At 50.2% G+C, this 26,748-nt stretch overlaps 2 protein-coding genes across 3 annotated transcripts in view; one reads left to right on the top strand and one right to left on the bottom strand.

Moving 5' to 3' along the window:
• GTPBP1 (GTP binding protein 1) overlaps positions 1 to 10,902 on the bottom strand; it is a 47,335-nt gene extending 36,433 nt beyond the window's left edge. The window contains exons 1-2 of the mRNA XM_038756081.1: positions 10,820 to 10,902; positions 7,247 to 7,440 (exon numbers count right to left, since the gene is read on the bottom strand). Of these exons, the coding sequence (XP_038612009.1) occupies positions 7,247 to 7,440; positions 10,820 to 10,902 (277 nt within the window). The remainder of the gene's footprint in view (positions 1 to 7,246; positions 7,441 to 10,819) is intronic.
• Positions 7,430 to 25,522, top strand: JOSD1 (Josephin domain containing 1). Of its 2 annotated transcripts, none has more exons than XM_038756519.1 (5): positions 7,430 to 7,486; positions 10,334 to 11,169; positions 22,605 to 22,733; positions 22,872 to 23,066; positions 24,827 to 25,522. In XM_038756519.1, the coding sequence occupies exons 2-5, from the start codon at positions 10,985 to 10,987 to the stop codon at positions 24,927 to 24,929; spliced, it is 612 nt and encodes a 203-aa protein (XP_038612447.1). In that variant the 5' UTR covers positions 7,430 to 7,486; positions 10,334 to 10,984; the 3' UTR covers positions 24,930 to 25,522. The 2 variants fall into 2 exon arrangements, with proteins under 2 accessions (XP_038612447.1, XP_038612448.1); XM_038756520.1 differs by having other exon boundaries at positions 7,472 to 7,486; positions 10,386 to 11,169.
• The last annotated feature ends 1,226 nt before the right edge of the window (positions 25,523 to 26,748 follow it).

Here is a 26,748-nt window from a genome sequence, read left to right as displayed (position 1 = left end):
TTACTGTGTGCCAGGCACTGTACCTTAGTACAGTGTCTTTCTGACTCTGAGGCCCGTGCCCTATCCACCAAGCAACACTGCAGTTCTTTATAATAATAATAATAATACTAGCACTTATTAAGTGCTTACTATATGCAAAGAGCCCACTGTTGGGTAGGGACTGTCTCTATGTGTTGCCAACTTGTACTTCCCAAGCGCTTAGTACAGTGCTCTGCACACAGTAAGTGCTCAATAAACACGATTGATTGATTGATTGATTGATTGATTGCAAAGCACTGTTCTAAGTGCTGGGGTGGATAAAAGCAAACCAGTTTGGACGCTGTTCCTGTCCCACATGGCACTCACAGTCTCAATCTCCATTTTACAGATGAGGTAACTGAGGCACAGAGAAGTGAAGTGACGAGCCCGAGGTCACCCAGCAGACAAGTGGCGGAGCCGGAATTAGAACCCATGACCTTCGGACTCCCACTGTTCTATCCACTGTGGCTCAGTGGAAAGAGCCCGGGCTTTGCAGTCAGAGGTCATGGGTTCAAATCCCCGCTCTGCCAATTGTCAGCTGTGTGACCTTGGGCAAGTCACTCAACTTCTCTGGGCCTCAGTTACCTCAACTGCAAAATGGGGGTGAAGACTGTGAGCCCCTTGTGGGACAACCTGATCACCTTGTAACCTCCCCAGCGATTAGAACAGTGCTTTGCACATAGTAAGCACTTAATAAGTGCCATTATTATTATTATTATTATAAGGAACTGCAGTGTTGCCTAGTGGATAGGGCACGGGCCTCAGAGTCAGAAAGATCTGGGTTCTAATCCTAGTTCCACTACTCCTCTGCTGTGTGACCTTGGGCAAATAACTTCGCTTCTCTGGGCCTCAGTTACCTCATCTGTGAAATGGGGATTAATACTGTGAGCCTCATGTGGGACAGGCACCATTTCTGACCTGATTAGCTGGTATCTACCCCAGGGCTTAGTTCAGTGCCTGGAACAAAGTAAGCATTTAAATACAAAAAAGCCACAAAACGGTGTTTCCCATTGCTTGAGGCTTAACAAATGCCATAAAAAATAACTGGGTTTTACTTAGTTCATGCATTCATTCAATCGTATTTATTGAGCGCTTACTGTGTGCAGAGCACTGTAGTAAGCGCTTGGGAAGTACGAGTCGGCAACAGATAGAGACGGTCCCTACCCAATAACGGGCTCACGGTCTAGAAGCGGGAGACAGACAACAAAACAAAACGAGCTCATTCATTCATTCAATCAATCGTATTTATTGAGCACTTACTGTGTGCAGAGCACTGTACTAAGCGCTTGGGAAGTCCAAGTTGGCAATATTGAGAGATAGTCCCTACCCAACAGCGGGCTCACTGTCTAGAAGGGAGAGACAAACAACAAAACAAAACATATTAACAGTGCCTGGCACACAGTAAGCACTTAACAAATACCATAAAAAAAACACACCCCAACCACTTGGTTACACATTGCTTGGGGCTTTTCAGGCTGAAGCTAGCTAAAAAATCCTTGGGGAAAGAAAAACCTGATTTTGTAGGGTAACGGGATGCAGGGGGGCGGGGAATGACATTCATTCATTCATTCAATCGTATTTATTAAGCGCTTACTGTGTGCAGAGCACTGTATTAAGCGCTTGGGAAGTACAAGTTGACATCACTGTTAACTGAACGATCAGAAACTACTCAATCAGTTGCTCGGGAGAGTGAAGCAAAAGACAAACACCTAACCTACTAGACAGTCCAAGCACCAATTTTATTTTAGCACATTCCGTTTTATTTTGCCTGAATTACTCCCCCTCAGCCAAACCCACCCACTCAGACCCCCGGAGACATAATTTGGATTTGGGGGCAAGAATAAATGTACACATCTTCCATTTACTGAACCCTAGGAGCTTTTATTTTCTTGTTTTCTTGAAGGGTCAACACGAACAAGAGAGATGACAGGATTGTTGCTAACTTCCCCGTTCCCCCTCCTCCCAATACACTAGAGAATGACCAGGGTTAGAATGGACCACCCAGATTTCATTTTTTTTATAATGGCATTTATTAAGCGCTTACTATGCGCATTCATTCTGAGCACATTACAGATACTCTCAGAACAGAGCTTTGAGGCTCTAGGTTAATATTCTGATTCGGGAAATTCCCTCTGTCTTTACTTGAAATTGTCCCTTTATCCTCGTTAGAGCTGCTGAATTATCCCTCATGCTGTTACTGCTACAAAGGAACGGGTATCCTACCTGGAATATTTATTTTACTTGTACATATCTATTCTATTTATTCTATTTATTCTATTTATTCTATTTATTTTATTTTGTTAGTATGTTTGGTTTTGTTCTCTGTCTCCCCCTTTTAAACTGTGAGCCCACTGTTGTGTAGGGACTGTCTCTATATGTTGCCAATTTGTACTTCCCAAGTACTTAGTACAGTGCTCTGCACATAGTAAGCGCTCAATAAATACGATTGATGATGATGGAATAAGAATTAAGAGGCCTGAGGCTCTACCATAGCAGCCCCGGGGGAAACATGACTTTCTGCAGCGTGTAAGTGCTCCAACATTAAATAAATGTCAAGGAACAATGTATGAAGATCAAGGTTGATGGTTTTTCAATCTCTCGTTTTCCACACGTGCGAGGAAGTGGCCAAAGGCAGTCACCATAACTTGAAGTAAGGTAAGATCCCTTGGCTGGCACTCTGCCTGTTCTGAGGTGATGTGCGAAAAAGCCCTTTTCACTGACATTCCTAACTCAGTTACCGCATTTTGAGAGAATAAGTCTAGATAATAATAATAATAATAACAATGGCATTTGTTAAGCGCTTACTATATGCAAAGCACTGTTCTAAGCGCTGGGGGACTACAAGGTGATCAGGTTGTCCCGCGCTGGGCTCACAGTCATCATCCCCATTTTATAGATGGAGGTAACTGAGGCTCTGAGAAGTTAAGTGACTTGCCCAAGGTCACAAAGCAGGCATGTGGCGGAGCCAGGATTTGAACCCATGACCTCTGACTCCAAAGCCTGTGCTCTTCTCCACTGAGCCACACTGCTAGATGATAGGTGTGTAAGTCCTCGGTCGCAAAGGGCCTAGATTGGCTTGTAGGACAAAGGGAGAAAACGAGGCACCTTCAATCAAGTCAAGGCAAGTCGCTTAACTCCACTGTGCCTCAGTTTCCTTATCTGTAAAGCTCTCCACCCACCCCCGTCTTAGATTGTTGTCTTATCATTTTCAAAATAATATTTATTGAGTGCTGACTGTGTTCAGAGCACTATACTAAGCACTTGGGAGAGTACACTACAACACAATTGGCGGATACATTCCTTACCCACACAGCATGGCTCACTGGAAAGAGCATGGGCTTTGGAGTCAGAGGTCATGGGTTTGAATCCCGGCTCCGCCACATGTCTGCTGTGTGACCTTGGACAAGTCACTTAACTTCTCGAAGCCTCAGTGACTTCATCTGTAAAATGAGTGAGGAGAGCTCACCTCCTCCAGGAGGCCTTCCCAGACTGAGCCCCCTCCTTCCTCTCCCCCTCCTCCCCTTCTCCATCCCCCCCACCTTACCTCCTTCCCTTCCCCACAGCACCTGTATATGTGTATATATGTTTGTACGTATTTATTACTCTATTTATTTATTTATTTTACTTGTACATATCTATTCTATTTATTTAATTTTGTTAGTATGTTTTGTTTTGTTCTCTGTCTCCCCCTTCTAGACTGTGAGCCCACTGTTGGGTAGGGACCGTCTTTACATGTTGCCAACTTGTACTTCCCAAGTGCTTAGTACAGTGCTCTGCACACAGTAAGCGCTCAATAAATGCGATTGATTGATTGATTGATTGATTGATTGATTGTAAAATGGGGATTAAGACTGTGAGCCCCACGTGGGACAACCTGATCACCTTGTATCCCCCCAGTGCTTAGGACAGTGCTTTGCACATAGTAAGTGCTTAACAAATGCTATTATTATTATTATTATTATTATTATTATTATTATTAACAAGCGCATAGTCTGTTGTCTTATGTGAGAGAGGGATTGGGTCTGATCTGTCTGCATTGTGTGTGCCCCAGTACTTAGCACAGTGCTTGGCCTCTTGACTGTAAGCTCATTGTAGGCAGGAACTGTATCTGCTAACCCTTGTATTGTACTCTCCCAAGCACTTAGTACAGTAATCGCTAGATAAATACAGTTGAATCGAGTGCTTAATAATTTATCGTCATCATTCATTCATTCATTCATTCATTCAATCGTATTTATTGAGCGCTTACTGTGTGCAGAGCACTGTACTAAGCGCTTGGGAAGTACAAGTCGGCAACATATAGAGACGGTCTCTCCCCAACAACGGGCTCACAGTCTAGAAGGGGGAGACAGACAACAAAACATATAGATAGGTGTCAAAATCGACAGAACAAATATAATTAAAGCTGTATGCACATCATTAACAAAATAAATTGAATAGTAAATATGGGCTCACAGTCTAGAAGGGGGAGACAGACAACAAATATAGATAGGTGTCAAAATCGACAGAACAAATATAATTAAAGCTATATGCACATCATTAACAAAATAAATTGAACAGTAAATATGTCATCATCATCGGATTGAGAGCTCCGTTAGGCCAGGGTCAGCCTGCAGGTAGTTTTGATGCCTCAGTGCCGTGCTTGGCACATTGTACGTTTCACACGACTAAACTCTGGGGTTGATGATGAGGATGGCTTCCTCTGGACAACCCAAATAGCAGCATGGACTGTGTCCAGCTTGATTATCTTGCATCCTCCAAGTGCTTAGTTCAGTGTCTGGAACCTAGTAAGAGGTTAACAAATAGCATTTTTTAAAAATACTCCCAATTGCTAGTAGCTGGAAGTTTCCAAAAATCAGTTTGCACGCTGCAAATCTGGGAGAATATATATTTGAAAAGCATCCTCTGATCCCTGAAAACTGGAGATCTTCCCCCGTGGGGATTGGGAGCAGGGAGCAACTCCACCTGACAGGCAAAAGGGAGGCAGATGGGAGTTGCTTTTTTGTTTGTCCGTTTGTTTTATGGTGTTTGTTAAGCGCTTATTTTAAGCTAGACGTGTACTCTGAGCTGGGGTAGATACAAGAAGCAGTGTGGCTTAGTGGAAAGAGCATGGCCTTGGGAGTCAGAGGTCATGGGTTCTAATCCCGACTCTGCCACTTGTCAGTTGTGTGGCTTTGGTTAAGTCACTTAACTTCTCGGTGCCTCAGTTACCTCATCTGTAAAATGGGGATTAAGACTGTGAGCCCCATGGGGGACAACCTGATAACCTTGTATTTACACCAGCGCTTAGAACTAGTGCTTGGCACAAAGTAAGCGCTTAACAAATACCATCATTATTATACAAATTAATCAGGTTGGACACAGTCCCTGTCTCACATAGGGCTGGTAGTCTTTAGCCCCATTTTATAGATTAGGGAATTGAGGCACAGAGAAATGAAGTGACTTGAACAAGGCCAGCCAGTCAATCAATTGTATTTACTGAGCTCTTACTGTGTGCAGAGCACTGTACTAAGCGACTGGGAGAGTACAATATAATAGTAAACAGACACATTCCCTGCCCACAATGAGTTTAATAACGATGGCATTTGTTAAGGGCTTACTATGTGTCAAACACTGTTCTAGGATTAGAGGGGGAGGTAGACATTAGTAGAAATCAATAAATTACAGATATGTACCAGCAGACAAGCGGCAGAGTCGGGATTCGAACGCAGGTCTGCCGAGTCCCAGGCCCATTTTTTATCCCTCAGTCTACCATGCTCTTTCCTCTAGCGGAAGGCGCTTGGGCCCGGGAGTCAGAGGACATGGGTTCGAATCCCAACTCTGCCATACTTCTGCTGGGTGACGATGGGCAAATCGCTTCACTTTTCCGTGCCTCAGTTACCTCATCTGCAAAATGGGGATTGAAAACTGTGGGACGGGTCCTGGGTCCAACCCGATTACTTATATCTACCCCAGTGGTTAGGACAGGGCTTGGCACATAGTAAGAGCTTAATAACGCAGTTGTTATTATTATTATCATTATTATTATTATTATTATTAATGAGAGTTATGGTAAATGGGTTTAGCTGAGGGGAGGAAGCCGGGCCAGGCCTCTGCTCCCGCTCCCTCTGCCCTACCCGCTTCCATTCCCCACAGCACTGGTGTATATTTGTACATATTGATTACTCTGTTTGATGAATGATGTGTTTATATAAATTCTATTTATTTTGATGGTATTGACGCTTGACTACTTGTTCTGTTTTGTTGTCCGTCTCCCCCCTTCTAGCCCGTGAGCCTGTTGTCGGGTAGGGAGCGTCTCTCTCCGTGGCCGACTTGGCCTTCCCAAGCGCTTAGTCCAGTGCTCTGCACACAGGAAGCGCTCAAAAGGTGTATATATGTTTGTACATATTTATTACTCTATTTATGTATTTTACTTGTCCATTTTTATTCTATTTATTTTATTTTGTTAAGATGTTTTGTTTTGTCGCCTGTCTCCTCCTTCTAGACTGTGGGCCCGCTGTTGGGTAGGGACCGTCTCTATATGTTGCTGACTTGTACTTCCCAAGCGCTTAGTCCAATGCTCTGCACACAGTAAGCGCTCAATAAATATGATTGAATGAATGAATGAATGAATCAATACGAATGAATGAATGAATCAATCAATCAATACGAATGAATGAATGAATACGAATGAATGGATGGATGGATGGATGGTTGGATGGATGGAGGGATGGATGGATGGATGAATGAATGATTGAATGAATGAGTGGATGGATGAATGAATGATTGAATGAATGAGTGGATGGATGGATGAATGAATGGATGAATGAATGAATGGATGAATGAATGAATCGATGAATGGATGGATGGATAGAGAAGCAGTGTGGCTCAGTGGAAAGAGCACGGGCTTTGGAGTCAAAGGTCACGGGTTCAAATCCCGGCTCCGCCAATTGTCAGCTGTGTGACTCTGGGCAAATCACTTCACTTCTCTGGGCCTCAGTTGCCTCATCTGTAAAATGGCGATGAAGACTGTGACCCCCCCGTGGGACAATCTGATCACCTTGTAACCTCCCCAGCACTTAGAACAGTGCTTTGCACAGAGTAAGCGCTTAATAAAAATGCCATCATCATTATTATGGATGGATGGATGGATGGATGGATGAATGAATGAATGAATGAATGAATGAATGAATGAATGAATGAGCGGGCCGGCCGGCCGGCGGAGGTCGTAGCGCGCAGGCGCGCCAACGGGCGGCCGCCCTGTGGGCGGGGCGTTGGATGACGTCAGGCAGGGGGCGGGGCCGAGCGGGGGGCGGGGCGGTCCCGGAGCAGGCGCCGAGCGGCGGGCGGTGACGTAGGGCGCAGGTGCGCGTGCCCGACCCGCCCCGCCCCCCGCCCGCGCCCGTGCCCGCGCCCGTGCCCGTGCCCGCGCCCGCGCCCGCCCTGCCTCGGTGGGTCCCGGAGGAGCCTCCCCGCAGCCCCGCGGAGGGTGAGTCCGCGGCCGGGGCCGGGGCCGGGAGCGGGGCCGGGGGGAGATAAGGGAGATCCAAGGGAGGGACGTGCGCGCCCCCGCCCCGCCCCGCCCCTCCCCTCCCCCGCGGCTCCCCGGGAGCAGCCCCACCCGGGGAATCCCCGCCCTCCCCATCCCCCCATCCCCCCCACCCCCTACACCCTCTAACCCCCCACCCCCACCCCCTACACCCTCTAACCCCCCACCCCCATCCCCTACACCCTCTAACCCCCTTCCCCCCATCCCCTCCACCCTCTCCCCATCCCCTCCACCCTCTCAGCCCCCACCCCCATCCCCTACACCCTCTCACCCCATCCCCCCATCCCCTACACCCTCTAACCCCCTTCCCCCATCCCCTACACCCTCTCACCCCCCACCCCCATCCCCTACGCCCTCTCCCCCATCCCCCAATCCCCTACACCCTCTCACCCCCCACCCCCCATCCCCTACACCCTCTCGCCCCCATTCCCTACACCCTCTCACCCCCACCCCACCCCCTACACCCTCTCACCCCCATCTCCCCATCCCCTACACCCTCCCACCCTCTTTCCCCCATCCCCTACATCCTCTCACCCCCACCCCCCATTCCCTACACCCCCTCACCCCCACCCCCCCATACCTCCTCACACACACACACACACACCCGGCCCTAATAATAATGATGGCATTTATTAAGTGCTTACTATGTGCAAAGCACTGTTCTAAGCACTGGGGAGGTTACAAGGTGATCAGGTTGTCCCACGGGGGGCTCACAGCCTTCATCCCCATTTTACAGATGAGGGAACTGAGGCACAGAGAAGTGAAGTGAGGTGCCCAAAGTCACACAGCAGACAAGCGGCGGAGCCGGGATTAGAACCCATGACCTCTGACTCCAAAGCCCAGGCTGTTTCCACTGAGCCACGCTGCTTCTCTACACCCTCTCACCCCTATCCCCCCATCCCCTACACCCTCTCACCCCCATCCCCCCATCCCCTATACCCTCTAACTCTCTTCCCACCACCCCCTACACCCTCTCACCCCCACCCCCCAATCCCCTACCCAGCGCTTAGTGCTTTGCATATGGTAAGCACTTAATAAATGCTGTCATTATTATTATTATTACACCCTCTCACTCCCATCCCCTACACCCTCTCACCCTCTTCCCCCCGGCCCTGCACCCCCTCACCCCCATCCCCTACACCCTCTCACCCTCTTCCCCCTGGCCCTACACCCCCTCACCCCCATCTCCCACACCCTCTAACTCCCTTCCCACCACCCTTTATGCCCTCTCAGCCCCATCCCCCCAGTTCCTATACCCTCTCACCCCCATCCTCTACCCAGTGCTTAGAACAGTGCTTTATACATAGTAAGCGCTTAATAAATGCTGTCATTGTTATTACACCCTCTCACCCCCATCCCCTACACCCTCTCACCCTCTTTCCCCCAGCCCTACACCCCCTCACCCCCATCCCCCCATTCCCTACACCCTCTCACCCCCATCCCCTACACTCTCTCACCCTCTTTCCCCCGACCCTACACCCCCTCACCCCCATCCCCCCATTCCCTACACCCTCTAACCCCCTTCCCCCATCCCCTACAGCCTCTCACCCTCTTTCCCCCCATCCCCTACACCCTCTCACTCTCTTCCCCCCATCCCCTACACCCTCTCACCCCATCCCCCCAGTCCCTACACCCTCTCACCTCCATCCCCCAGTCCCTACACCCTCTCACCTCCATCCCCCGAGTCCCTACACCCTCTCACCTCCATCCTCCCAGTCCCTACACCCTCTCACCTCCATCCCCCAGGGCCTACACCCTCTCTCCCACCACGTTCCCCAGACCCTACCCTCTCTCACCGTTATCCCCTGTCTGTACACCCTCTCAGCCCCTAGCCAACACCCTGTCACTCCCATTCCCCCATTCATCCCTACACTCCTTCAGCCCCGACCCTAAACCCTCTCACCCCATCCCCCCTTCCCTACATCCTCTCACCCTCATCCCCCTTGTTCCTACCCCTCCTCACCCTGCCCCATCCAAGCTTCCTTTGAAAAGGACTTTCCCCGTGCCCGGCCCCAGAGGGAAGAGACTGAGGGATCGGGCAGCTTTTGTTCTCCACCCGCCTCCAACCCTCCGCAAACCCTCCTGGGCCTTGTTTCTGCCAACCACAGGCTCAGCATAAAAACCTCTCCTCGGGGCAAGACCAGGATTTGCTTAACGAAAGCAGCCAGGCCCTAGGAGCTCTCTCCCAGTTCTCCCTCTTCCCTGCAAGCTGACCGTACCTGCTAAGAATAATAATTGTGGGATTCGGTAAGCGCTTACTCTGTGCCAAGCACTGTACTAAGCACTGGGGTAGTTTACAAGGGGATCGTCAGGTAAAATAGAGTCCCTGGCCCCCCATGGGTCTCCCAAGTTAAAGCGGAAGGCAGAACAGGAATTTCATCCCCATTGTACAGTTGGGGAAACTGGAGCCCCGAGAAGTTTAAATGATAATAATGATAATAATGATGGTATTTGTTAAGTACTTAACTCTGTGCCAGGCACCGTACTAAGCGCTGGGGTTGATCCAAGCAAATCGGGTTAGACACAGTCCCCGTCCCACGTGGGGCTCACAATCCCAATCCTCCTTTTACAGACGAGGTAACAGGCCCAGAGAAGTGAAGCGACTTGCCCAAGGTCACACAGCAGACAAGTGGTCGAGCCGGGATTAGAACCCGTGACCTTCTGATTCCCAAGCCCGGGCTCGGTCAAGGTCATCCAGCGGGCAAGCGGCGGATCTGTATCGTCTCACATTTTTGTCATTTAAAACAAAAAGATTTGAAACACGGATTGCGGTTTTCTTGTTGACAGGGACCGAAAATGAGGCACTGAAGCCCTGGTTTCTGCGCTTCCCCCTTTCCAGGGACTTGGAATGAACTCAGCGGGGTCCTCCAGACCCTCCGTCCCAAGGGGATGGAGGATGAACGTCCCCTAAGGCGTCCCTGAGGCTGCTTCGCCCTTCGCCACCCGGACTCAGTCCCTGCGGTCAGTTTTCATCAGCCACGTTGGCCCCTTCACCAGAGTTGCAGACCGAAAGAGATGGAAGAAAAGGAACGATGTGATTTATTCCAGTTTGACCCGTCCCGCTAGGGAAGTATGGTTGTCACGTGTGAAACGGGAAAGCCGTCGGGAAAAAACGTGGCTCTGGAGGGGGGTGGGCGGGGAGGCGAGGGAAAAATGCCCCCGCGTTTTTTATGACCTTCTCGACCGTCCGGCACTTTGGCAGCAGGGACGGTGGTAAAATAAAACGGAAGCACACAAGTTATTTTCTGTCGGGAGAATAGAGAAGGGCGATACTTTTTGTTGGCGTCGTTTCCAACTTCTCCCGCGGCGAAGCGTGCACCATGGACCCCTTGGAGTAAGGTGTGAACCGCACTCATTCCCGGAAGACGGAGAACATTGCCTGCTTCCGCCAGAGGAAGGGGGAGGGCATTTCGGACACTCGTCTCTGGAGGAAACACCATGAGTTGTGTGCCATGGAAAGGCGACAAGACCAAGTCGGAATCGCTAGAACTGCCCCAGCCAGCGGCACCCCGGATCTACCATGAGAAACAGCGCCGAGAGTTGTGTGCCCTCCATGCCCTCAACAACGTCTTCCAGGACGGCAACGCCTTCACCCGGGAAACGCTGCAAGAGATTTTCCAGAGGTAGGAAAACCACACCTAATCCTTATGTTTGACGTAGCCACACTCGGATCGTTTATATGGGGGCAGGGAGGCCAGAGAGAGATGGCGATAATCATGCTAGTAGTGATGGTAATGATTTCTAGACTGTGAGCCCACTGTTGGGTAGGGACTGTCTCTATATGTTGCCAACTTGTACTTCCCAAGCGCTTAGTACAGTGCTCTGCACACAGTAAGCGCTCAATAAATACGATTGATTGATTGATAATAATGTTGAGCACTCACTATGTGCCAAGCACTGTTCTAAGCCCTGGGGTAGATACAAGATAATCAGGTTGGACACAGTCCCTGTCCCATTTGGGGCTCACAGTCCTAATCCCCATTGTACAGATGAGGGAACTGAGGCACAGAGGAAGTGAAATGACTTGCCCGAGGTCACAGCAGAGTGCTTACTATGTGCCAAGCACTGTTAATAATAATAATAATAATAATGATGATGGCATTTGTTAAGCGCTTGCTATGTGCAAAGCACTGTTCTAAGCGCTGGGGGGATGCATGTGGGGCTCACAGTCTTAATCCCCATTTTACAGCTGAGGTAACTGAGGCGCAGAGAAGTTAAGTGACTTGCCCAAGGTCACACAGACACGTGGAGGAGCTGGGATTCGAACCCATGACCTCTGACTCCAAAGCCCGGGCTCTTTCCACTGAGCCCCGCTGCTTCGTCACTGTTCTAAGCACTGGGGTAGATACAGTTTAATTAGGTTGACCCAGTCACTTCCACGTGGGTTCACAGTTTGGGTAGGAGGATTTAATCTCCATTTTACAGATGAGGTAACTGAGGAGCGGTGAAGTTAGGTGATTTGCCCAAGGTCCCACAGCAGAGCGGTGACAGAGTCAGGATTAGAACCCAGGTCCTCTGATTCCCAGGCCCATGCTCTGCTTCCCAGAGATAGAGACGCCATGAATCCCTGTACCTTTTTAAGGGTAATGCAGATTTTTTGGGGGGCTGGGGGTGCAGTTCTTGGGTGATCCCAACCCCTCTTGTTGGGATCCTGTCAGATCTTTAACCCCTAGGGAGGGGTGGACACCCCTAGTACAGAAGAGAAGCAGTGTGGCCTAATGGCTAGAGCACAGGCTCAGGAGTTAGAAGGACCTGGGTTCTACTGCCAGCTCTTTCTCTGGTCTGCTGTGTGATCTTGGGCAACTCACTTAACTTCTCTGTGCCTTAGCCACCTTGCCTGCAAAATGGGGATTAAGACCGTGAACCCTATGTGGGACGTGACCTGTGTCCAACTTGATTACCTTACCAAATACCATAAAGAAAGAGAGAGAAAACTGAGGACTATTCAGAATGCTGGAATAAGAATAATAATAATGATGGCATTTGTTAAGGGCTTACTATGTGCAAAGCACTGTGCAGTGTGGGTGAATCCAGTGACTGATCCCCGTCCCTTTGAGCTGGGCTCGTCCAGCATGAAGGTGATGTAAAGCTGACTACATCTCCTTTCGGGTGTGAGGCCTGGGTGAGGAAAACCCATCCTTTAAAAAAAAAAAAAAATAGGCCTTTGATTGAGGTGATGCCAATCCTGGGAATGTTAACTAAATTTTCATTGGAGTGCTTGTTTTTGTAATGGAAATGAGATCATCTTACATTCCAGAGATGTAAAAGCCGTGGTTCACGAGGTAGGGACGATGTCTCTCTGTCTACAGGACTCGCCCCGTGCCGACCATCAGAGCTGGGGCGGTTTTCAAGCTTCAAACTGCAAAATTGGGTTCACTTTATTTAGAGGGGTGACTTTGTAAGGTGTTACCAAGCCGTCTTTCAGTACTGATGAGGAGTATCTCTCCATTTGAGTGTAAATGAAATCACATCTCCATGAATCCTTCCCCGATTCATCCCCCATCTCCCCACCCTCGTTCCTCCCCACAGCCACTTCAACCTCTATACTGTAAACTCCCCCTCTAATAATAATAGTAATGATAGTATTTGTTAAGCGCTTAGCGCTTAGAACAGTGCTTTGCACATAATAAGCGTTTAATAAATGCCGTTAGTATTATTAAAGCACTGGGGGGGATACAAGGTGATCAGGTTGTCCCACGTGGGGCTCACAGTCTTAATCCCCATTTTACAGATGAGGTCACTGAGGCCCAAAGAAGTTAAGTGACTTGCCCAAAGTCACACAGCTGACAATTGGCGGAGCTGGGATTTGAACCCATGACCTCCGACTCCAAAGCCCGGGCTCTTTCCACTGAGCCACGCTGCTCCTCTAGACTGTGAGCTCCTTGTGGGCAGGGGATGTTATCTACCAACCCTGCTGTATTGTACTCTCCCAAGCACTTAGCACAGTGCTTCACACACGGTAAGAGCTCAATAAATCCCACTTATTGGTAGTTGAGGATCACCCCATGCTTCTGCTGGTGGGAATAGAGAGCAAGCTTCGTGGTCTACTTGTACATATCTATCCTATTTATTTTATTTTGTTAGTATGTTTGGTTTTGTTCTCTGCCTCCCCCTTTTAGACTGTGAGCCCACTGTTGGGTAGGGACTGTCTCTATATGTTGCCAATTTGTACTTCCCAAGCGCTTAGTACAGTGCTCTGCACAGAGTAAGCGCTCAGTAAATACGATTGATGATGATGATGATGGTCTGTCCACTGGATCTCGTTCTCTTTGTCCAGTCATCAAAAGGTTGTCGTCCATTGTTTCAGCTGGACACAATCAGTTGCCTCCCGGTCACGGCTCTGTAAATGAGCCCAGTATACCCGGGTTCGTCCGGTGACACTGCTCTCCTTAGGGGGACTTAGCTGGGGAAAGCAGTTCATCCCTGTATTTTCTGAAATCAGAAATCAGTTGTTTCTACTCAAGTGGCAATTATCTGTTGCAGGCAAGGGCCTTGAGGCTAGATTCCCCAAACCACCGTGGCCCGGCATTTTTTAAGATGCCACCGGGTTCCATTCCAGGCGGAGAGTGTGGGCCAGTGACTCAGACTCAGGACCGAAAGGATATTTTGAACGTGTCCGTTCTCCAACAATCAGCAGGAAGTAGTCTCCGAGCACCCTTCCAGACTGTTTTTTTTCCCCTGTAGCTGGAAGGCTAAATTCTCTGCCCGACTGAACCAAAAAGATAACAGGCGTGGGTTCCGCTCTCGACCGACCGACGGCCATCCCTTAGTTTCCCCAGCTGCAAAAGGCCTCGGGTGGCCGTCAGGAAAAAGAGCTCCCTCGACAGAACAGACGAATACCCGGATCCCCGTTCCAAAGAACTTGCTCTTGAACGGCGAACAAAGTACCGAACGAGAGGCGGGGGCACAGGCAGCCGCAATGTGGAAAATGGAAAGGTCAGCGGTGGAAGAATTGAAGCATTTGAAGTAAGGTTCCCTGGTGCCCAGGATAAGGAAAGCACGGATTAGCAAACCATAAGAGGAAGTAGGCTGCCGGAGGGAAAAGGAGAAGTCAAGGGAGTTGAGCTGGAAGAGAATAAGGGGTGAGAAGTGAAGATGAAATAAAAGCAGAGAAGGGCTGGGTGTAGAACTTCCTAGATAAGAGGATACGATTGGACTGGATATAAAGAGGAGCGAGGATTTTGATGTAAAAGGTAGAGGAGCTGAAGGAAGATTTCCTCTTCTCCTCCCTCCCTTTCTGTTTCAGCCCCTTTCTCGCTCCCTCAATCCATCAGTGGTATTTATTGAGCACGTACTGGGTGCTAAGCGCTTGGGAAAGTACAAGTTCCCTTCCTCTCGTTCTCCCGTCCAGCCTTTTCTCTCTTTCCAGCAGAGGGGTTTGAGTTACAGCAGAGAGAGCGCCGAGGAGAAGGTTTTAGGGATTGATGTGAGAGGACAAGTATTGGGAATAAAGACACGTAAAACCCGTAGAGGGAGAGAAACAATCTCCTGCACTTGAGCGTTCAGTTCAACCCGACAGCGGGGTCACGTGGGGATTAGTTTTCAATCTGGGAAATGCCAGGTCTTGGGGAGAGGACCAAGAGAGAGGCAAGATGGAAGGTTGGAATTATGGAATGCTAGAGTATGATCGGCCTTGGAGTAATAAATTTAGTGGTATTTGTTGAAAGGTTTATTGTGTGCTGAGCAGTGTATCAGGCCCTGGGGTAGATAGAAGTTAAGCACAGGGGTACAGTCCCTGTCCCACATGGAGCTTGTAGTCCAGTGGAAGAGAAAAGCAGAAGGAAGTAGAGTATAAAGGTGGCCTAGATGTGTCAAACGTTTTGCCAGCACCATCTACATTTCTCTGCTGTTGTTTTTTGAGATGGTACTTGTTCAGCGCTGTGTGCCAAGTAACATAATACGCGCTGGGGTAGATACAAGATAATCAGGTTGGACACAGTCCATGTCCCATATTGGGCTCAGAGCCTAAGAGGGAGGGAGAACCGGTGTCTTATCCCCATTTCCCAGACGAGGTAACTGGGGCCCAGAGAAGTGACTTGCCCACGGTCAGCCAGCAGACGAGCGGCGGGGCCGGGATTAGAACCCAGGTCCTCTGACTCCCAGCGCCGCTTCTCCTTTAGGCCCGAAAAGGAGACCCAAGCTCAACCCAGTCGCGGCGAAGTATAGCATTCCCACACAAACACAAATCCCCATGCAAATCTAAAAATAAGTCCGAGGAAGAAAAGGCAGAGATTATTATATTTTCAGCTTCACTGTTGTTTCTTGTAGGTTGTAGACATGTGCTGGTTCCATTTGCACTATGGGAGAGTCAGCTGAGTCAGAGGAGAGAATATGAGGGAATTGGTATTCTACGGAAAGGCGGCAGTGGGCATTAGGTCAGTAGAAGCAGAAGAAGCTATTTAGAGTGACCGGTGGCCAGCTCCACCCATGGACATTCGGTGTTGAGGCCGATGAGATTAGGAGGATGACGGTGACATCCTGGAAAGGTTCAAAAATAATTAGGAAACGCGTTAACGGGACAGGTAGGAGCAGAGCGAGACCCGCGGAGAGTGAGCTCCGAGCCTGGGTTATTTGGGGATCTTCCCTCCCACGCCCTCAGGGTGCAGAAGTGTTAATTTTACTTGTACGTATCTATTCTATTTATTTTATTTTGTTAGTATGTTTGATTTTGTTCTCTGTCTCCCCCTTTTAGACTGTGAGCCCACTGTTGGGTAGGGACTGTCTCTGTATGTTGCCAACGTGGACTTCCCAAGCGCTTAGTACAGTGCTCTGCACACAGTAAGTGCTCAGTAAATACGACTGAATGAATGCCGTTGGGCTGGGAGTGGGTGAAGTTGTCTCCTGTGTGACCGTGGGCAAGTCACTGGACTTTTCGGAGCCTCAGTTACCTCATCTGTAAAATGGGGATTAAGACTCTGAGCCCCATGTGGGGCAGAGACTGTCCAACTTGATTAGCCTATATCTACCTCAGCGCTTAGAACAAAGCCTGACACTTAGTAAGCGCTTAACGAATGCCATTATTATTATTATTATTATTATTGTTGTAATCCCATCCCTGCCACTGGCCTGCCGTGGGCCCTGCAGGGAGTCACCATACCCCTTTGGGCCTCTGTTTTCTCATGTCATCATGAGGATAAAATAGATTTTTTGGCCCTGGGTGGGACAAAAACTGTCCAATCTGTTGATTTTGTAATCTCCCTCAGAGTTTAGCAGATAGCACTTTATAGACACCAAACTGATGAAGCATCAGTTGTGTGAAGAAGGGTGGAACTGGTAAGAAAATGTGAGAAAAACACACATATTCCCCCAAGCCCCAGTATACGTGCATATATATAAAAAATATATATGTGTGTGTGTGTGTGTGTATATATATATACTATGGGAGAGTCAGCTGAGTCAGAGGAGAGAATATGAGGGAATTGGCATTCTGCAGAAAGGCAGCAGTCGGCATTAGGTCAGTAGAAGCAGAAGAAGCTATTTAGAGCTATTTAGTGTGTATATATATATACTGTATAGACTGTAAGCTCTCAATTCATATATGTCCATATTTAAGTGTATATATATATATATATATACACACACACACTTAAATATGGACATATATGAATTGAGAGCTTACAGTGTGCAGAGCACTGTACTAAGTGCTTAGGAGAGTACAGTGGAGTTGGTAGACACATTTCCTGTCCACAAGGATCTTACAATCAGGAGGGGGAGACAGACATTAATATAAATAAATTACAGATATGTGCATAAGAGATGTGGGACTCAGGGTGGGGTGAATATCATAATAATAATGATGGCATTTGTTAAGTGCTTACTATGTGCAAAGCGATACAAGGTGACCAGAAAGAGCACAGGCTTTGGAGTCAGAGGTCATGGGTTCGAATTCTGACTCCACCACATGTCTGCTGTGCGACCTTGGGCAAGTCACTTAACGTTTCTGAGCCTCAGTTACCTCATCTGTAAAATGGGGATTAAGACCGCGAGCCCCACGTGGGACAGCTTGATCACCTTGTATCCCCCCCAGCGCTTAGAACAGTGCTCTGCACATAGTAAGCGCTTAATAAATGCCATTATTATTATTATTATTTACTTGTATCCACCCCAGCGCTCAGTACAGTGCCTGGCGCATAGTAGGTGCTTAACAAATACCACAATTATTCATTTATCATTATTAAGGAGGACATGGGAAAGGGAGCAGGGGCAAGCTCCCCTCCCCAAACAGAATTGGGTTGGATACCTCCCCCGGCCCCCCAACCCCATACTGGGCCCCCAGTTGGGATCTCAGGGCAGGGAAGAACCTTCACCCGTGTTAGGTTCTCTCCCCAAAGCTTCCCTCTTTTCCTGAAAACGTGGCAGGAGATTTCCCGGAACATGGCAGAGGATTTAGCGGAGAAGCTAGCGCGTCTAATTCCTGCCCGCGGACTTTGGCAGAGGCCCAGTGCCTTGCTGACTGCCGGCATCTCACTGGAAAGGGCCATCCTCTATCCCCATCTTTTAGCATTTAGCCACGCCGGACACGCTTCTTCAGTTACACACCTTCCGTCGGCAGGATCCCTGAGCTGGAGGGAAACAGGAGGATTTTCCTGAATGGGGCCCTGGGGCTGGAAACACTTAGGAGGAGTTAGTGGTTTTTAGTTGGCGACAGGTATCAAGCCGCGCTCCACGTTAGACCCGGCCCCATGGAGGAAGTACCAGTCATCGCTCATTTCGCCTCCCGTTAATGCATCTTCACCCCGAGGGGAAGAAGGGAAATCTGGAGAGAAGGGCCAGGGGAAGTTATCCCTCCTTCCGTCAGTCGGTCGTATTTATTGAGTACTTACTGTGCGCAGAGCACTTGGGAGAGTACAGCAGGGAATGTGTCTACCCACTATAATAATAATAATAATAATGGTACTTGTTAAGGGCTTACTATGTGCCAAGCACGGTTCTAAGCACTGGGATAAGATTCAAGGTCATGGGTTCAAATCCCCACTCTGCCAACTGTCAGCTGTGTGACTCTGGGCAAGTCACTTCTCTGTGCCTCGGTTACCTCATCTGTAAAATGGGGATGAAGACTGTGAGCCCCCTGTGGGACAACCTGATCACCTTGTGACTTCCCAGCGCTTAGAACAGTGCTTTGCACATAGTAAGCACTTAATAAATGCCATTATTATTATTATTATTATTCAAGGCCACAGACCCTTGGCGGAGCTGGGATTAGAACCCAGGTCCTGTAACTCCGAGGCCCGGGCTCGAGCCCCTAGGCCACGCCAACCGTGATAGAGTCGGGAGCAGAAAACGAGCGAGCCATCCCCTCCTCCCCCTTACCTCCTTCCCCTCCCCACAGCACCTGTATATATGTATATATGTTTGCACATATTTTAGTACTCTATTTTATTTGTCCATATTTATTCTATTTATTTTATTTTGTTAATATGTTTTGTTTTGCTGTCTGTCTCCCCCTTCTAGGCTGTGAGCCTGCTGTTGGGTAGGGACCGTCTCTAGATGTCCCCAACTTGTACTTCCCAAGAGCTTAGTACAGTGCTCTGCACACAGTAAGCGCTCAGTAAATACGATTGAATGAATGAATACAGCGTAACAGAGTTTGCCCACAGTGAGCTAGGATTGCAGTGGATTCTAGGATTGCCCCAGTCTGAGCCCCTTCTAGACTGAGCCCACTGTTGGGTAGGGACCGTCTCTATATGTTGCCAACTTGGACTTCCCAAGCGCTTAGTACGGTGCTCTGCACACAGTAAGCGCTCAATAAATATGATTGATTGATTGATTGTGAGCCCACTGTTGGGTAGGCGCTGCCTCTATATGTTGCCAACTTGTACTTCCCAAGCGCTTAGTACAGTGCTCTGCACACAGTAAGTGCTCAATAAATACGATTGATTGATTGTGAGCCCACTGTTGGGTAGGGACCGTCTCTATATGTTGCCAACTTGTACTTCCCAAGTGCTTAGTACAGTGCTCTGCACACAGTAAGCGCTCAATAAATACGATTGATTGATTGATTGATTGCCACCATGCCCATGCTGGTGACGGGGCCGGGAGAGGCCAGGGTAATAATAATAATAATAATAATAATAATAATAATAATAATAATGGCATTTATTAAGCACTATGTGCAAAGCACTGTACTAAGCGCTTCTCCTCTCCCTCCCCTCACGCCCAAATTCACCCACTCTTACACTCCTGCACCCCGAGGGCATGGCAGGGGAGCCCTCCAAATAACCCAGGCTCAGATCCCTACCCCCGGGGTGGAAGTCTGCCCTAGCCTTGTTTCAAATTCAGCTTAGGCATCCATGCGGACAGCAGAGCCTTGTCTTTATTCTATTTATTTTATTTTGTCAATATGTTTGGTTTTGTTCTCCGCCTCCCCCTTCTAGACTGTGAGCCCACTGTCGGTTAGGGACCGTCTCTAGATGTTGCCAACTTGGACTTCCCAAGCGCTTAGTACAGTGCTCGGCACACAGGAAGCGCTCAATAAATATGATTGATTGATTCTTCCTTCCTTCCTTCCTCTCCCCCTCGTCCCCCTCTCCATCCCCCCATCTTACCTCCCTCCCTTCCCCACAGCACCTGTATATATGTATATATGTTTGTACATATTTTTTTTACTCTATTTATTTATTTTATTTATTTGTACATACCTATCCTATTTATTTTATTTTGTTAGTATGTTTGGTTTTGTTCTCTGTCTCCCCCTTTTAGACTGTGAGCCCACTGTTGGGTAGGGACTGTCTCTATCTGTTGCCAATTTGTACTTCCCAAGCGCTTAGTACAGTGCTCTGCACATAGTAAGCGCTCAATAAATACGATTGATGATGATGATGATGATTGATTGGCCCTGCTGGCTTGATTCATGTGGCCACCTGGCTCTGTAGGGCTCAGTTTAAAGCCTCCTTCTTCTCCCACCCCTTGCTCTGTGTAGATTCCCCCACGGGTGAAAAGCTCAACGGGCCAGCCCAGTGCCCTCTTGTAGGGCCTCACGGTCTGACTGTAAGCTCCTTGAGGGCAGGAATCTTGGCCGTTAACCCCATTGTACTCTCCCAAGCTCTTAAAACAGTGCTCTGCACACAGCGCTCAGTAAATACTGTTGGGGGCTGGCACTGTCCTGGGTCCCCAGATCTGCCCTTTGAAGTCTTAAATTTCCCCTGAACTTTGAATCAGGGTGGAGTTGGGTAGGGCCCGCTCTGTAGGTTGCCAACTTGTACTTCCCAAGCACTTAGTACAGTGCTCTGCGCACAGTAAGCGCTCAATAAATACGATTGAATGAATTCATTCATTCAATCGTATTTATTGAGCGCTTACTGTGTGCAGAGCACTGAACGTGTCGCTCCTGGTCCTGACTCGGAGCGGTCGGGGGGAAGCAGCTTGGCATACAGGATAGAGCACGGGCCCGGCAGTCAGAAGGTCATGGGTTCTAATCCTAGTCTGCCACTTGTTTGCTGGGTGACCTTGGGCAAGTCCCTTCACTTTTCTGGACCTCAGTGACCGCATCTGTAATAGGGGGGTTGAGACTGTGAGCCCCATGTGGGACAGGGACTGTGTCCAACCCGATTTGCCTGTATCCACCCCAGTGTTTAGTATAATAATAATAATAACAATAATGGCATTTATTAAGCGCTTGCTATGCGCAAAGCACTGTTCTAAGCGCTGGGGAGGTTACAAGGTGATCAGATTGTCCCGCGGGGGGCTCGCAGTCTTCATCCCCATTTTCCAGGTGAGGGAACAGAGGCACAGAGAAGTGAATTGACTTGCCCAAAGTCACACAGCTGGCAGTTGGCAGAGCGGGGATTTGAACCCATGACCTCTGACTCCAAAGCCCGGGCTCTTTTCCACTGAGCCACGCTGCTTAGTATAGTGCCTGGCACGTAGTAAGCACTTAACAAATACCATAAAAGGGGGTGGGGGGGGGACCTTAGGCAACACATCCCCCCCGCCCAGGCCTCAGGGTGTTTCTTTTCCTGCGATCGGAGAGCGTGGCCACGGAAACCCAACAGGAGTAGGTTGTCTCCCTGAGTTGTATTTATTCAGTCCGCACCAGTGCACCCTTTGGACTTAAAACGCCCAAAGGTGCGGCTCCCAAATACAAAAACCGCGTGGCTAAAATGCAGAAAATGAAGGAACAGCCCTCCCCAGCAGAGGTTGAAACACAACCCTCCGCAAACCGACGGAAAAAGATGCGATGCCCCACGCCCTGAGCTCAACAGATTGAGGCTGGCGGGCGCTTCGCCAGAGAAGGTTCTCCCAAGGACTCCGTTTTCCAGTAGGAAGGGGGTCCACGCCAGGAGGAGGAATCCCTTCAGCGAGATCCCGGGCTTGGGAGTCAGAGGTCCTAGGTTCTAATCCCGGTGTCGCCCCTCGGCCGCTGCGTGACCCGGGGCGAGTCACTTCACTTCTCTGGGCCTCGGTGACCTCCTCTGGAAATTGGGGATTGAGACCGCGAACCCCAGGTGGGACAGGGACTGTGACCAATCCAGTTTGCTTGTATCCACCCCGGCACTTAGTCCAGTGCCTGGCACATAGTAAGCGCTTAACAGATACCATAATTAAATGCCATAATTAATTGGGACGCGTTTAGGGCCTCAGAGACCGTAATCGACACGCTGAATCGCACTCCGCGACAAAGGGAGGGGGTTCGAAGCTAAGAGGAGGGTAAAAGGAGGAGGGGGAAACCAGCGTGGCTCAGTGGAAAGAGCCCGGGCTTTGGAGTCAGAGGTCATGGGTTCCAATCCCGGCTCCGCCACGTGTCAGCTGTGTGACTTCGGGCAAGTCACTTCACTTCTCTGGGCCTCAGTTCCCTCATCTGTAAAATGGGGATGAAGACCGTGAGCCCCCCGTGGGACAACCTGATCACCTTGTAATCTCTTCAGCGTTTAGAACAGTGCTTTGCTTGTAGTCAGCGCTTAATAAATGCCATCATCATCATCTCGGGCTGCCGCAGGATGGCACTTGAGCTGTTGGGAAGCTTTGCCAACACTGATCTGTGGCTGGGAGGGAGGAAGGAGGTTCAGAAACCCTGGCAACCAGCCCCCCCCCCCCCCCGCCATCTCGGCCTGTTTTGCAGGCTGTCTCCGAGCACCATGGTGACCCCCCACAAGAAGAGCATGCTAGGAAACGGGAACTATGACGTGAACGTTATCATGGCGGCACTTCAGACCAAAGGCTACGAGGCAGTTTGGTGGGACAAACGCAGGTAATCCAGAGCGGGGCTGGTCCTGATGGGGGATTTGGGCCTGGAAGTGAAAAGCCACTTTTCCTGGGAAGTCGGGGGACTCGCGAGGCAGGATGCCGGGAGCTACTCACTCGCACGCACTCCCTCTCTGTCTCTCAGGGACGTCAGCGTCATCGCCCTCTCGAACGTCACGGGCTTCATCATGAACCTGCCGTCCAGCCTCTGCTGGGGCCCCCTGAAGCTCCCCCTCAAAAGGCAGCACTGGATCTGCGTCCGCGAGGTGGGAGGCGCCTACTACAACCTCGACTCTAAACTCAAGCTTCCTGAGTGGATCGGAGGCGAGAGCGAGCTCAGGTAGGGGCCCCAGTTTGGCCTGTCGACCGGATTGGACTTCCCGGGTCTTAGACTGGGAATCCTCCGACCTGGGGAAATTGCATCTAGCCCAGTGTTTAGTTCAGTGCGTGGCACACAGTAAGCGCTTAACAAATACCGTAATTATAATAATAGTAAGGGGGAATGGGGCTTAGTTTTTACCATGTTTTTACATATTTATTACTCTATTTTACTTGTACATATCTATCCTATTTATTTTATTTTGTTGGTATGTTTGGTTTTGTTCTCTGTCTCCCCTTTTAGACTGTGAGCCCACTGTTGGGTAGGGACTGTCTCTATGTGTTGCCAATTTGTACTTCCCAAGCGCTTAGTACAGTGCTCTGCACGTAGTAAGCGCTCAATAAATACGATTGATTGATTGATTGATTGATGTCTATAAATACTTGAAGATGGCCCACATGAGGGTAGGAAACATGCCTACCAACTCTTACGGTATTTGTTAAGCGCTTACTGTGGACTGGCCACTGTACTAGGCACTGGAGTAGATCAATCAATCAATCAATCGTATTTATTGAGCCCTTACTGTGTGCAGAGCACTGTACTAAGCGCTTGGGAAGTACAAGTTGGCAACACATAGAGACGGTCCCTACCCAACAGTGGGCTCATGCAAGCCAGTCAGGTCCATGTCCCTTGTGGGGCTCACAGTGAGAAGCAGCATGGCTCAGTGGAAAGAGCACGGGCTTTGGAGTCAGAGGTCATGGGTTCAAATCCCGACTCTGCCACATGTCTGCTGTGTGACCTTGGGCAAGTCACTTAACTTCTCTGAGCCTCAGTTACCTCATCTGTAAAATGGGGATTAAGACTGTGAACCCCACAATCAATCAATCAATCAATCAATCGTATTTATTGAGCGCTTACTATGTGCAGAGCACTGTACTAAGCGCTTGGGAAGTACAAATTGGCATCACATAGAGACAGTCCCTACCCAACAGTGGGCTCACAGTCTAAAAGGGGGAGACAGAGATGGGACAACCTGATCACTTTGTATCCCCCCAGCGCTTAGAACAGTGCTTTGCACATAGTAAGCGTTTAACAAATGCCAATATTATTATTTATTTATTATTAAATAGCGTGGCTCAGTGGAAAGAGCCTGGGCATGAGAGTCAGAGGTCATGGGTTCGCATTCCTACTCTGCCACTTCTTCTTCCTTCAATCGTATTTATTGAGTGCTTACTGTGTGCAGAGCACTGTACCAAGCGCTTGGGAAGTCCAAGTTGGCAACATATAGAGACGGTCCCTACCCAACAGTGGGCTCACCGTCTAGAAGGGGGAGACAGAGAACAAAACATATTAACAAAATAAAATAAATTAAATAAATAGAATGTGTTGTATGTATTGTCACGCTTGTCAGCCGTGTGACCTTGGACAAGTCACCTAACTTCTCTGTGCCTCAGTTCCCTCATCTGGAAAATGGGGATGAAGACTGTGAGCCCCCCGTGGGACAACCTGATCACCTTGGATCCTCCCCAGCGCATAGAACCGTGCTTTGCACATAGACTCCCCCTTTTAGACCGTGAGCCCACTGTTGGGTAGGGACTGTCTCTATATGTTCCCAACTTGGACTTCCCAAGCGCTTAGCACAGTGCTCTGCACACAGTAAGCGCTCAATAAATACGATTGATGATAGTAAGCGCTTAACAAATGCCATCATCGTTATTATTATTAAATATGACTGACGGACCACCACGGTTCTTCTCCTTACCCTCGCCTTCTCCCCACAGGAAATTTTTGAATCACCAGCTGCGAGGAAAGAACTGTGAACTGCTGCTGGTGGTGCCGGAAGAGGTGGAGGCCCAGCAGAGCTGGAGGGCTGACGACGTGTGAGCCAGCTCTGCCTTTGCCCGTCCTCCCTCCCACTTCAGCCCCTCTCCCCCGCCCCGGGTTCAAGGGGTCCCGGCCCACGGCGCGGAGGACCCCGAGGGCCCGCTTCCCGCCTCCGGCCGCCTCCCCCCGGACGGCCCTGCGCTCTTAGGTCAAGCGAGCGGCCGAGGAAGCAGAACTCCCCGCCGATTTCTAAGAGGGGGCTGAGACGGGGAAAGGGTGATCCTAGCCGAGACGTGTTCCCGCCCCCTCCGTGAAGGCCTCCCCGTTGGACCGGACACAAACCTCCCCAGGAATTCACCCCCGCCACTCCGCCCAGAGATGCTGCCTCCACTTTCCCTTCCCTGTTAAAGCAGTGGGTCCGGAGACGGCCGGCGAGCCCAGGCCACCGGCCGGAAAGGGCCCGGAGTCCAAGGGTCTCTCCTCAGGAATCCATCTCCGATGACACCGTAGCTGCGATCCAGCTCGCTGACTCAGAACCGCCCCCCCCGCCACCGTTAGCGTTGATTTGTGCTGAGATTCGATGAGTTGGGGGGGGACCAACAGTCCAGCACAAGAAAAGGAACACTCTTGAAGGAGGTTTGCTATAACTCTGTAAAAAAAAAAAAAAAAAAAAAAAAAAAAAAACTCTATCAAATGGCACTAATTGGATCTGCAAAGCTCAGGAGTGATGGGGCGGAAGGGTGACTATTCAAAGCCAAGCTTCACCCGAGCCTCCAGTGGCTCAGTGTCGGTAATTCCTCACCCCAGTCTTCATCCCCGCGCCCCCCTTAACCCCCTACCCCCTTCTACATCACTACATTGCTTCAGAAGCTCCTGGGGGGGGAAAGGAACTACCGGAGAAATACATCCCTGGAGGGGGGTCAAGCACATTCGCCCTTCACCAAGGAACGAACCGATCTAGAACGGTTTTGGTAAGTGTCAGAAAGTACCGCTCCAGGAGCGGCTGGACTAGAGGGTGATTGGAGGGTGTGGGGGGGTCTTTGGCACTACAGAGAGCAGGCCTGCTCCCCGCCCTCCCTTTTCTGTGGGAAGAGTACGTGTGCGTCACTGGGGCCGAGTATAACGACGAGTTTCCCGGATGAATCAGCTGAGGACCGGCTTCGGCCCGGCTCCCGTAAATCGGGGCAAGCCGGGAGGGCGAGGACTGACCATCCGGCCCGTCGTCCTCCAAGCGCAATCGCGGCCGCTCCGGGCGAGGAAGGCGGTGGGAACCCCGGCCTCTCCGGCCGGCCCTGGCGATCCAGGAGCGCCGGCCGGCTGGCGGGCGGACGCGTGAACCTTGGGCCGGCCTCTCTCCGGCCACCTTTGCCCGCCCGGATCCCGAGCCGGCCGGTGGGATGGAGCCGGCCCGCCCCGCGACCGGAGCGCATGTTTACACACCAGCACTCTCCTCCGCACATGTATCTTCAAGCCAACAAGGCCTCTTGACGCGGAGGAAGGGGAGTTGGGGGGGGAAAGACCGGAATGGTCGGAGCCTCCCGACGCCCCCGCCTCCCGACCGGGGGCCGCAACGTCTCTCACACGGTCCTCCCCACGCCGGACCCGCCACGCGCAGCACAGGACGGCGCTCCCCGCCCACCCCCTGCACGCTAACATTCCAGGCCACCATCACCAGCCGGAGGGCACGGCCACCCTCGGGAGCCGCGGGGGACCCCCCAGTCCTGTCCACGAGAGCAAGCCATCTCCCCCCGGGGCGGAGTCCGCGAGCCAGTGGGATATGCAAAGACGCTTTACAAACCTTTCAGGGCCGGTTCCTCCGTTCACATCCAACTCTGGTGCTCAGGGACGGGGAGTCGGGGACGGGGCTGATGCCCGAGGG

Source organism: Tachyglossus aculeatus, chromosome 14 (assembly GCF_015852505.1).
Source record: "Tachyglossus aculeatus isolate mTacAcu1 chromosome 14, mTacAcu1.pri, whole genome shotgun sequence".
Lineage (NCBI taxonomy): Eukaryota > Metazoa > Chordata > Mammalia > Monotremata > Tachyglossidae > Tachyglossus > Tachyglossus aculeatus.
This window is presented reverse-complemented; position numbering and strand designations above follow the sequence as displayed.